The sequence below is a fragment of the Ruditapes philippinarum genome, unplaced genomic scaffold, assembly GCF_026571515.1.
Source record: "Ruditapes philippinarum isolate M1 unplaced genomic scaffold, ASM2657151v2 ctg7118_1_1_1_1, whole genome shotgun sequence".
Lineage (NCBI taxonomy): Eukaryota > Metazoa > Mollusca > Bivalvia > Venerida > Veneridae > Ruditapes > Ruditapes philippinarum.
In genome coordinates, this window is record NW_026860157.1 from 33,805 (window position 1) to 45,891 (window position 12,087).

A 12,087-nucleotide genomic window follows, 5' to 3' on the forward strand; every position below is an offset into this window, starting at 1 on the left:
CTAAATTTTGGCAGAAGGAAACTGAAAAAAAACTGTTTCACATCCAAGGCCTACCAGAGCAAATACTGAAACAAAAGTTTATGGTTAATAAATCATAATATTTCTAGAATGTCTTACTATCTAATTCTGAATTTATCAAAGGGACACTACTCTACTTTCACAATTAGAAATGAACTGCATAAATCTTAATTCACTTCTCATAACCAAGTTGTTTTTAATTTAAAATCTCAAATAAAGTAAATTGACACTTTTAAAGTACTATAGAAAATGCTCAGCTTTTATTGGAAGACAAAGACACAAGTCTTTTTGTATTATTTCAGGGACAAGAGAGCACCTGGGTAAAAACAGCAAACATTTTAACTACACAGTACTTGTATCAAATATTACAAATGATTTTAATTTACATTCTTAGATATATCACTTAACTAAGTACCATTAATTATATTGGATATAACTAAGGATATATAAAATAGAACTTCATGTAAATACATTACCTCTCTTTTTACCAGGATCTCCCTTTAATGTGTTAGCTTCACTCATAAGAATGAACCCTCCAACAATTGCAGCATCTACACAATAGTTAAGGTGTTTACAATGTATTATTAATGCAGGTAAAACACATTTAATCTATATACATAGATACAAAATGTTAATACAAAATATCAACTTGGTATCTGAATTACCATTTTTTCCTACTTTAAAAAGTCATTTGAGTATTCATTTGTATTATTTACAATGTAGAAACTTTTGGCAACTATTATAAACTTCAGTCAAAGGGAGACTATTAGGGCATGTCATAAACCATTCAAAACTGCCTTGGCTTTTATCTATAATAACCTCGGAAACAATACGGATTGAAAGTAGTTCTACCATGTGGTTTCAGATGTAAACAAAAACAGAGATAATGTAAAACGAATGTATATATTTGACATCTAATGTCTGTTCTGGTACTCTTATGCTTGAAAATATGTCTGATATAAATATGCCCACTGATGTTCAATTTTAAACAAATCCGACTAAATGTCAATATGTTGGTTTTTTGTACTTTCGGTTTCTACAACCATAAAAATAAATATATAAATAATGTGTTGTTTGCTTTTGTACCTATGAATTCACTTATTTTAGGTGGACTTTTACTACACATATTGGAAATAAACTTGTCAACAACTGCCAGCATTAAATTACTATTTGTTTACATGTTTAGTTTCTTAGCGTAGGATAGACCGAAATACCGCATCCATTCTGTGTATTCATACTATTGTGTTCGAGGTCCTTATCCGAAGACTGACGGAAAGGGCCGAGTAGTTGTGATTGGTCATAAACATGTAATTGTTAAAAGGGAGCTTAAAAAGACCAATTAGAAAAACTTCAGTGAAATCAAATCTTTCCTATGTGTCAAAAAACAAATATATTATAAGACATCATGCCATTCCTAAAATTCATGGATGAATTATAATAACATCTGTAAGTGCCTAAATGACTTTCAATGGTCAATATCAAACAGTCAGTGATTTGATGGTTTTGACAATTCACAAAGTTTTTGTTTTAATGGATAAAGGCTATCTAAACAGTTTTTGTTTTGATTTTAAGCAATCAACAAAAATGTTGTGATAGTTTTCACTGTGTTTAAGTCACACAAGAAACAACATCAACCATATTATTTTGACTACCTCAATCACCCTTTTTTCTTTCCTGCTATGTGCAAAAATCTTGTATTACATGCATATTTTCTGTAAAAAAGAATGCTGCAGTGCACAGTGCTTTAAGCGAGGCATCATTTTGCATGTTAAAGAAAAGTTTGCACCTTAATGAAGTACTAATATAACAGTAAAAAATCTTATTGTTAAAGTTCTTTTTCATAAAGACATATTTCAATTATTGTAGCCACTTTCATGCTAAGATCATTTTACAGTCAGTGTGTACAAAAAGGATACTCAGTAACATGACCATGTAGGTCTCAGCAACAAACTGTCCTTGACTAGAACCATGGATATAATGCTGAAATCATTAGTACAACTTGTAAAATAGTTATACAGTGAATATTGTTTTATAAATATCTAAAATTCATATTTTTCTTTCATACAGTTATTATATGAAATAAAGAATGTCACTGTGTCTTTATAAATGATTTCTTTGCAGTCAGTTTTATTTTGATTGACAAATTTTAAATGAATTAAATGTTACAGTAACTTTAAATCAAACTGAATTATACCATACCATGGAACAAGTGTGATGAAATAAAATACATCTCACTTTATTTAGTTTTTTTTTCATATAAAGCATATTAAGATTAAAATATCTCTTTTTTTAGTACATATGTTACTATCATAGGAGCTTAAGTTGACTGCAGAAATGAAAGTAGTGATGTTTCTATATCAAGTGTTTTCAAAAATAGATAATTTACCACAATTTTATCATATTTAACCTGGAATAAATTTGCAGTACAATGATAATTAATGCAACTTTTCTTTTGTCAATTTTTTAGTTACTATAAATGCATAAAGAATTGAAAGATATTTTCATTATCAATGAAATTTAAACTTACAATAGCTCCTGTGCTTGGATTTTTATGCATCACTGGTGGGCTTCTGATATGATTCCACATTTGTCCAGATGTCATTGCAAATATAACAGACTGTTAAAGAGATCATACTACAATTTATTGTTAACCTAACTTTTTCTGTTTTAATGTACTGCAGTGATACATAATCATTCAACTTTAAATAAAATTTATTTCAAATTTTCAATCAGTTTCAACTTATTTATTTATGCTCAATAGTAATAAATTTCAAAAAGCTGCAAGCTTATTCAAACAATGTCAAAGTCTGTTTGTGAACTGACCACCAATTGTGCTAAAACATAATGTAACAAACTTCTTACAGCCAATGCCTTGATCTCTTGATTAAGATGCGACCTAACTACTAGATTAAATTTTTCTTTACTGAATGAAGTAAATTACATCTTTATTGGATTATAAACCCACAGCATGCAAGAATTAAAATTAATCTTTTTATTATCCTTATAATTTTTACAGAAAAGGAGAGAACTGTCTGATAAACTCGTAAATATAAATGTGTATCTTACCAGTGCTGCAATACCCCAGAATGTTTTATTGTACAGAAATTCCAAGTTATTTCTCTTTAAATACAGCAATCCTCCGACAAGAGAGAACAACAAGGCTAGCGCCAGTGTACCAGAATAGTTGGGTGGACGGAATATCCGGATCTAGAAAATTGTAATTTCTATATAAGAACATTGTATCAACAGAATTTCATGAACAGTTATTTAAACTATATATATGCAAAAAATCATAAATGCTTCAAAATTATTTAAATTCTACAGATATTGAAACTTGCTATGGCATTTCATATATGCTATGAACACCTCAAATATTATATAATAGTAAAATGAATTGCTTTTAAAAATTTAATTTTAATAGCAATTGACATGTATTAATTTAGTTCAAACCTATAATATTACATTGACTTAACAATAAACATCAAAGATATTTCTTCAGCAACTTCAAGCATATAATGTTTCTCATTTTAACTTCCTACCAACTTAAATAATTCAGTAGCTGTATATATTAGTTTAATATTTAATATTTAGTTTAATATACAGCAAGACTGTAATCCCCATAACCATTTTTCTATTATTTTGTTTTAGAATATGGAATGAGCACTCCATAATAAACTGTTATTATTATATATAACACCAATCCTAAGTATTATATACTAATTCATTTATACATATTTATATACTAATATTTACAGATATATCTGTTCTCTCCTGGACCCATCTGGCAACCTGTTCAGCAGCAAATCCTACCCTGAAATAACAGTTCAATAAATTAGTTTAGCTACATTCATTATTAAAATGTGTAACAGATTTTTTTTTCAAATTAAGACAGATATTATATACATTGTATAATAAATCTTTATAGAGATTTCTTTAAGAAAAAACAAAACAAAACATTGAACAACTAAAATATTGCCAATCCATATATTTTATTTGAATGAGTTGCATTAACAAATTAATCACAACTTAAAAACTGTATACGTCAAACATGTACACCTTAAAATCTGCTGTTACTCACTTATAATATTATAAGGGTTTAAATACTCATATGATAAAATCAATATAGAATGATGCTACATTGTTATACATGGTAAACAAGAATTGACTTCAACTTTTCTTAGTTTTAAAGTGCAGTAGAGAAAGATGTTTAATTTTAATTAGGGAATTGACATGTCAGTCTATAGTTTTGTTATCTCTAAATTAAGTTAAACAAGGTGAGCTGTACAGGTGAACTCTTGGCTTGCAGTTAAATCATAAATTGACATTAAAGTTAAAAAAGTTTTGACTGATTTTTTTTCCATATTTAATATCTACGTTGTAATTACATAGTATTTTTGTATTTCACAAGAAAACCTGAATTTTTTACTACCCTCTATTAATATTTTGAGTCAAATAACTGCACACCAACAGCTCTTTACATATGACTATATCTTGTGCAATAAATCCTTTATTATCATTTGAAAAACCACTTGTTTACAAAATGGAAATAAACAAAGGAAGGAATAATGATTGCTTAACTAAACTTATGGAAGCAGAATAAGACATGTAAGAAAACCCTCTTCTGTTCAATGACACTGTGTTTCAACAATTGTCTAGCTTTATATCTTGATTCAATATGTCTCTTATAATACATGTAACTAATTTTCTTATCTTTTTTTAAAAATATTAACTTGAATAATATTTCAAAATGAACCATGTTGTTGACCTTTGATCTGCAAAAATTTTAAAGTCAAGGCAAAAGGCTCACAAGCAAATAAAGACAATGCTCTTGATCACTTGGCTTCTCTGCAGTTTTCAAGAGGTAGTTTTTATAGTAATCAGAGTAGGTGTGCAATCAAACATAACTAGATGTAGCACTACTTTTCTAGAAAATGTGCATGTAAGCATCATTTTATAAATCTTGCATCCATTGAAATTACTCGAGAAATACAAGCACCAAGCTATGACATCATGAGTGATATACTAACATGACCCTTGCTGAAACACAGGTCAAGAAAATCTTGATATATCCACAGGAACAGACAAGCAGTGTAAATGCTTATTTTTTGCTAAAATTAAGCTCAAGTTGATTACGGTTGGCCTGAATATCTTGAAACATCAAAAGTAAGTCAGAACTTATATAACAATGGTGACAGCTTATCTGTTGCTCTGAATATTAACTAACTACCTATATTCTTAAGGCCAATATATGCTTACTCATAAGATCTGTTTAAAGGCATGAAATCATTCATTTCATATAAAAAACAGTTAATTAATTACAATACACAAGTCATTTGTATGGTTAACTAATGTTAAAGTTTGTACAATAATGTAAAATTAAACATTACTTTTATACTGATGGATTGTTTATGCTATTTTTTGGTTGTTAACTTATTTTATAATTCCATCAAATTTAACTGATCTTTTCACAAAATATGTTTCCTATATGAGAAAATAATTTCAAAAGATAGAGTTTATATTGATATGTGTAAGATACTGAACATTATGAAATATATATGTATATTTGAGCTGTGTCACGACAAAACGAACATAATTCGTTTGCAACCAGCATGGATCCATACCAGCCTGCGCAGTCTGATCAGGATCCATGCTGGTCGCTATCAGTATCTCTACTTGTTATAGGGTTTGTAAGCGAACAGCATGGATCCTGATCAGACTGTGTGGATGCGCAGGCTGGTCTGGATCCATGCTGGTCGCAAACCCATTATGTTGGTTTTGTCATGGCGCGGCTCAAATATGTATATTTATGATACCTGTGAATGTCCATAGTATCAGCCTTCTTTGGCTTTCCTTTAGGTGGAAAATGCATGAACACTGGGGCTGTATTAAGCTTCAACTAAAATCATAAATTTTCAAATTAAAATCTTCAGATTTATTAAAATACTAAATGTTTCATTTACAATCTAACTGTTAAATGTGAAATTAAGAGTAAAAGAACATACTACAAAGCTATAACCCTTCAGACATAGTTTAATATTAATCTTTAGACAAATGCATTCTTGATATATTGTGTTAAAACATAAAAAAGTAATTAAGATCTTTCTTTTAATCACAAATAAAACACATTAGAATTTGATTACTGATTTCTATTTAAGTGTTCAGGAATTAACAATTACTTGCTAAACTCGTGTATTAAACTACTATGTACTTATTCTAATTTGACTTTACTTATTGCTTGTTAAAAAAAGATTTCTCACAAAAATATTGAGAAGATAATAAGAGTATAATGCTGTGGTCACACTGCAAGGATTATGGTTGGCAGAGATCTACATGCCGAGCTATTGTCATCATTTTGAAATCTTAAAGATAAAATTATTTAAAAAACTACCTGCTGGAATACATCTGATCCCTCATCAAAGTCAACCATAGCAAAGAAAAGCTTGTTGGAGAACTGGTTGGAATACCTCCAAGAATTTGCCACGATTGTGTATTCATCATTTGCCTGTCTGCATTGATATAAATGATACTAAATCATATTACACAGACTAAATTCACTAATAAAGGCAGTCCATGCATTTTTTTTTACAATTTCTCAAGAAACATGCAAATCTTAAAATAAATAGATATTGACCTTGTAAAACCTGTATATCAATGAATCAATGTTGGTATATATATGATTTCATAAAAAAAACCATAAATTTTTAATAACTCATACAGTAATTAAACTACCTTAAATTAAAGTTTCTTAATTTTTATCATTTTTCTTAATAAGTGTCACGGTCTACAACTGTGACAAGTGACCAGAAAAATCAGACAGCAGATCTGTGGTATGTTATTATGAATTCCTGCCAGATTAAAAGTGTCATTTTTCACACCCTGTGACATTTAGTTCCTAATCAGGGATCTGTGAATATGTAAAGCTCTGAATTAATTCACATTGTCCTCAATATTTCCCATTAGAAATTTGAGGACACATAAAAAGTGACATTTCAATATAGCATGAAATTAATGAAATTGAATTTGACAATGTAGAGTCCACAGTTAATACCTAATGTCCAGCTACAGTTGAACTTAATCATTTGAAGTTAGTAAAAATATGATTTATAAAAAACTTACTTGCATACAGAACACTGTCTTTGTGGTTGAAGAGCCGTTAACATGACAATAACAGAGTAGTTACGTGGTACACCTCTCACATACTGTTTAAATTTGTCACCATTCATCCGTATAACTGATTTTTTACTGTTCCACTCAACCATTTGTTGAACTTTGTCAGCAAGAGGATCCTACAATAATTGTAAAGAAAATGCATATTTAATTAAACTTCCAGGCTATGCTTTTCTATTGTCAAGTTGTGATTTTTAGTTTGAAATAAAACACATGCGTAAGCCAAATGATATCAATCATGCATACAAAAAGTTGACAGTAATGTTGTAAGAAAAATTCAATATCTTACTGTTCATAAACTTTCAATTATCTCTATAAAAACCAACATTCAAAGAACAGTGTATCTCAAACATGTTAACCATGTCTTTCTCAGCTGGTCACCTATTCATCATGAAATCAGATTATTTGATTCACTTTGTGACATCGTTAAGGTATAGCTCATTAGGTGTTCACACTACTAAATTATGTTAGTTTGGTTACTAACTTAATTTTCAAATACATCTCGAAATCTTGATTGAATACTTACGTCTTTTTTTTGCTAGACTTTAAGTGTAACTACTGATGGTTATTAAAATCAACATAAAGTAATGAAGAGAGAAGAATTGTAACATTAGCAGATTTACACCTGACCTGCAAAATCATGGATTTTGACTAAATAAAATAATCATTTTGAGTGCCAGCTACTACCTTTGAATGGCATAATCCTTACACCAGCATAAATACGAAACATGCATTAAGGTCAAAATTTAATAGAAAGTCACAAATCGATGAGAATCATCAATGATGCATACCATTGACCTTTTCGAAAACCTAGCTAAACACCGTTTTCAGGTACGTTACAGATTTAGCTCTGGGGAATTACACCAAATGAAATGCATAACACAGTTACATGATATTTCTATTTTTTATCATTATTTTACCGTATAAGGTGAAAAAAATAATGTTTTTTAAAAATTTCCATATTCCTTTAATATCCATTGCAAATTTTTCAAAAAAATAAATTGTTTATGATGAAAATCAATAAAATTTAAACAGACGTATTGGAATCTTCCATAATGAATAAGGAATTTTCTGCGGAAACTTGTGTATTTACTTTATTTTTTGTATTAAATTATTCATTATTTATTTTAAAAAAGGCCAAAAACATCGAGTTGCTATTACACTCCATTAGGTGAATTCCCCAGAGCTATGTACAGAAAGTACCGGAAAACGGCGTTTAGCTAGGTTTTCGAATTCGTGAATTGGCTTTCAAATTGAATTTCTCACGTAGATCTACTAAAAAAAAAATAAGTACAGCATATAGACCAATGTTATCAATTACTTTCAGAATCAAAGACATCTACATGTACGTTGCATTTCGTAATACGGGGAAGTCAAATACCGGGCCCGCGAAGCGGGTCCGGGCTTTGGCTTGCCCGGCTATAGACTACACGTGTATATTTAAAAGAAAATCAAATAAAAACAATTAAAAAATATATAGAATTCTATACCTATCAACGAAATTTTCAGTGTCAGTTCTAGTCGGGCACCGCCATTTACAATGTAACTCAATGATAATAGGCGGGGTATTCCGATAACGTACCAAATCTCAACTTTTCGGATGAATAATAATCGTCGAGTGTTCCGAGTGAAAACGGAAGCAGTGCGTGTAATACCGAATGACACCTTTAAAACGGAAGGAATGAAAGGAATATTTTAAATAACGACTTCCCCGTTCATAGGCTTTGCCTAATTTCATATTATGGCATCCATGCTTTCTGTTTCAGATCATACATGTTTAAAATCTGGAAATAAATATTACCCCACCCACATAACAAAGCATGAATGAAATTTTGTAACACAGTTTGAAGCATATTTACAAAAAGATATTTAATATCATATAAGATTATTTCGAACGATCATATTAAAAACAAAAGTTTGCAACCTCTTTTTTTTTCTGAACAGCATAACTTATGCTAAATATTGCAAAGGCAATCAACAATACGGCAAACTTCAGCATTTTGGCTTCCATCTTGTGTGGAATACTTCCGGCTACGTGTGTTGCGTTGTGATTGGCCCAGAGCGCTATTTCGGAACATCTCGACGATTATTCATAATAATCCGAAGATTGACGGAAAGAGCCGAAAAGATGCATGCTTCACCGCACAGAAAAACGAGAAGAATGTGCAGACTTTCAAGATACCTCACAAATATAATTGAATTCTTTATAGAGAGATTACCTTTGTTTTGTTTAATATATAGAGGATATTTGTTTAGTTCAGTGTAAGATCGGAAATTCCCGAATATATTTTTACCGAGTGAGCACCAATCTGGGATATACGATAACGTATGTCCCAGCACCAATAAAAGGTATATTGCGCCACGAGTGAAATATGAACTTTTGGTGTTCACAAGGTGAAATATATTTCAATTTTACACTAAGCTAAACAAATTTTCTTTTTATTACATGCAAAAAAACGTTTTAAAAAGACATTTAACCTAATATTGAATGAAAAAGCGCGCCAAATAATAATACAACCTGACGTCATTTGCGACGTCACGTCATCAAGTTGGTACCCAGTACTGTGCACGCTGGTATTTCACTGAAACAACTTAAGGGGCTTAAATTCAAAACAGTGAAATTATCAAAGTGGTAATTTCACTGTTTCAACCATTGAAATTACCAGTTTTATATCACTGATATATTTCTATAAACCACCGAAAAGCATGTAATAAATAACTCTAAAAATGAGAAATTAATGTTAGGAACCATAGATAAGTCAATTTCATTGTATGCAAAGCTTATACTGGCTTAATTATCAGCTTGCCAGTTACGCCTCGTTCTGTTTCATGTTCTAAAAATAGCTGTACAATATTAAGAATGGTCTTTATTACATGCTTTTCGGTGGTTTATAGAAATATATCCATTTTGTGAACACCAAAAGTTCATATTTCACTCGTGGCTGCGCCACTCGTGAAATATACCTTTTGGTGCTCGCTCGGTGAACTATATTCCGATCTTACACTGAACTAAACAAATATCCTCTATATTATCGTGCTCAATTAGTACTAAGCATAGATGTCCGAGATGTCTCAGCACGGCTTGTTCAGCTGGGGTTATAAGAATAATGATAATAATAATTGTTATTAGATCTTATTATTATTATTATTATTATAAATACAAAGTGCAGCTCCAGGACATAACGGGACAAACAACTGGATTATGCCTACATTAAAATTATGGCTACATTAAAGTATGGCTGTGGACTGGCTAAATCCATTCAATAGAATTTATACGGAGACATTATAACATGTAGCCGAGAGTACAACTACACATTTTTTAATGTAGTTTTTAATTTATCATGATGGATATCGTTAGTTATTGCACGGAGAATCAGACATATTCTGGTAATTATAAAACTTCGACTATTAGATGCACGTTATACATGTATATGCATATATTTTTCAGCAATATTTGCACGGAAAGTCCCTCTTACTTGTGTCTACAACCACGGATTTATATGCAATATAAATCCGTGCTACAACGGAAAATTTCAAAACTGTGAAAGTACTTAGTAAGGTATGGATTAGAATATAAAACATTTAACTTATCTAAAGATGACCCTTATAGATGAAAGTGTTTATGATAAGCAAATAAAAAGTCCTTAAATGTGCGACTCTATAGAAAATTTATCGGGCTGTTTGGTCTAATTTAAAAAGGAACTAATTATTTCTTAAGAGTAAGAAAGATAAAATAAAAATTTCAGTTATTGAGAGCTAGTTCCAATTTGCCTTCTAAAACAATCGCCTGCATGAATATGTGTCTTCTTGTATAGGAACTAAATACACAGGAAAACGAACTTTCCCGAACAATGCTTTTCCCATCCGACATCTTGGATATGCATGTATATTCTGAAGGATTTGAAAACGCACGTCTGTTATGGGTTTTTAACAATAATTAATTTAAAATTATTCTATCAAATGTGTATCAATTACCTACTTAATAAAACATAAACTTGCCAATTAAAAATATTTAAAAATTGTTAAAAGTTTATTTACACAAATATCATGAAGTGTTAATCCATAAATTACGTTTTGAATCAGGATCGCTTTGCGGCGTACGTAAAGCATTTATGACAATATGATAAGTTATAAATTATGACAGCTTAGAAATCATAGAACTATATATATATATATCTTGCATCGCATTGTCATACATGTATGTAGTATTATGCACCGTGTCTTAAAATTAATGGCATGCACGCGTATCGTGTGCTGCTTCATGTGCCGTGCAGCGATCTCCATAAGCGATATATGGCAATTATATTATAAGACAATAGGACTGAAAAAGTTGTGACCTATTAGTATGTTTCATCAGTCGTTGCCGCAATGTATTCACTTAAAAGCACATGGCCCCCAGAAAGGAATAATGTTTTGGGTTTTAATATGTTTAAACAGTGGTTAAGATGCTTATTACCTGACACTATATGTATAAATCTGGACAATTTAGCTTCCTTAAATGTTTCACCTGACAGACACACCCTTTCGTAATTCCGATATTTTCGTTAGTAGTTCTGCTCCTTAATTGTGATGTAAATACCTTTATTATAATTAAAGTAGGTAAATATTGATTTTATCTACATGGATTGTAATTTAGCTTACCATTGGGTGTTTTCAGATTTCATTAAGATAATAAAAATAAGGCCAAATTATGTATCGATGTAATCGCTAAGGAAACGCGTAATAAGACATCAATAATGTCCATTGTTTCAAGCAATCATATCAGTATAAAACATTTTTGTTTGTTTGTTTTATTTATATTGATGTTCTGCACGTGCATTGTAATAAAAATTTAATATAATATCATGATCGCATCACACACCGTATGTATTTGTTTTTTAGAAACATCACTCGACCGATTAT

The 12,087-nt window shown here is 30.3% G+C and overlaps 1 protein-coding gene across 1 annotated transcript; it reads right to left on the reverse strand.

Annotated features, from left to right (window-relative positions):
- On the reverse strand, positions 1 to 9,269 carry LOC132759077 (tumor suppressor candidate 3-like). The gene is made up of 10 exons (XM_060750802.1): positions 9,110 to 9,269; positions 7,135 to 7,304; positions 6,407 to 6,524; positions 5,832 to 5,914; positions 3,772 to 3,829; positions 3,085 to 3,225; positions 2,546 to 2,635; positions 1,935 to 1,998; positions 495 to 569; positions 1 to 65 (listed from the first exon to the last, which is right to left on the reverse strand). The coding sequence occupies exons 1-10, from the start codon at positions 9,194 to 9,196 to the stop codon at positions 1 to 3; spliced, it is 951 nt and encodes a 316-aa protein (XP_060606785.1). The 5' UTR covers positions 9,197 to 9,269.
- Positions 9,270 to 12,087: the final 2,818 nt, after the last annotated feature.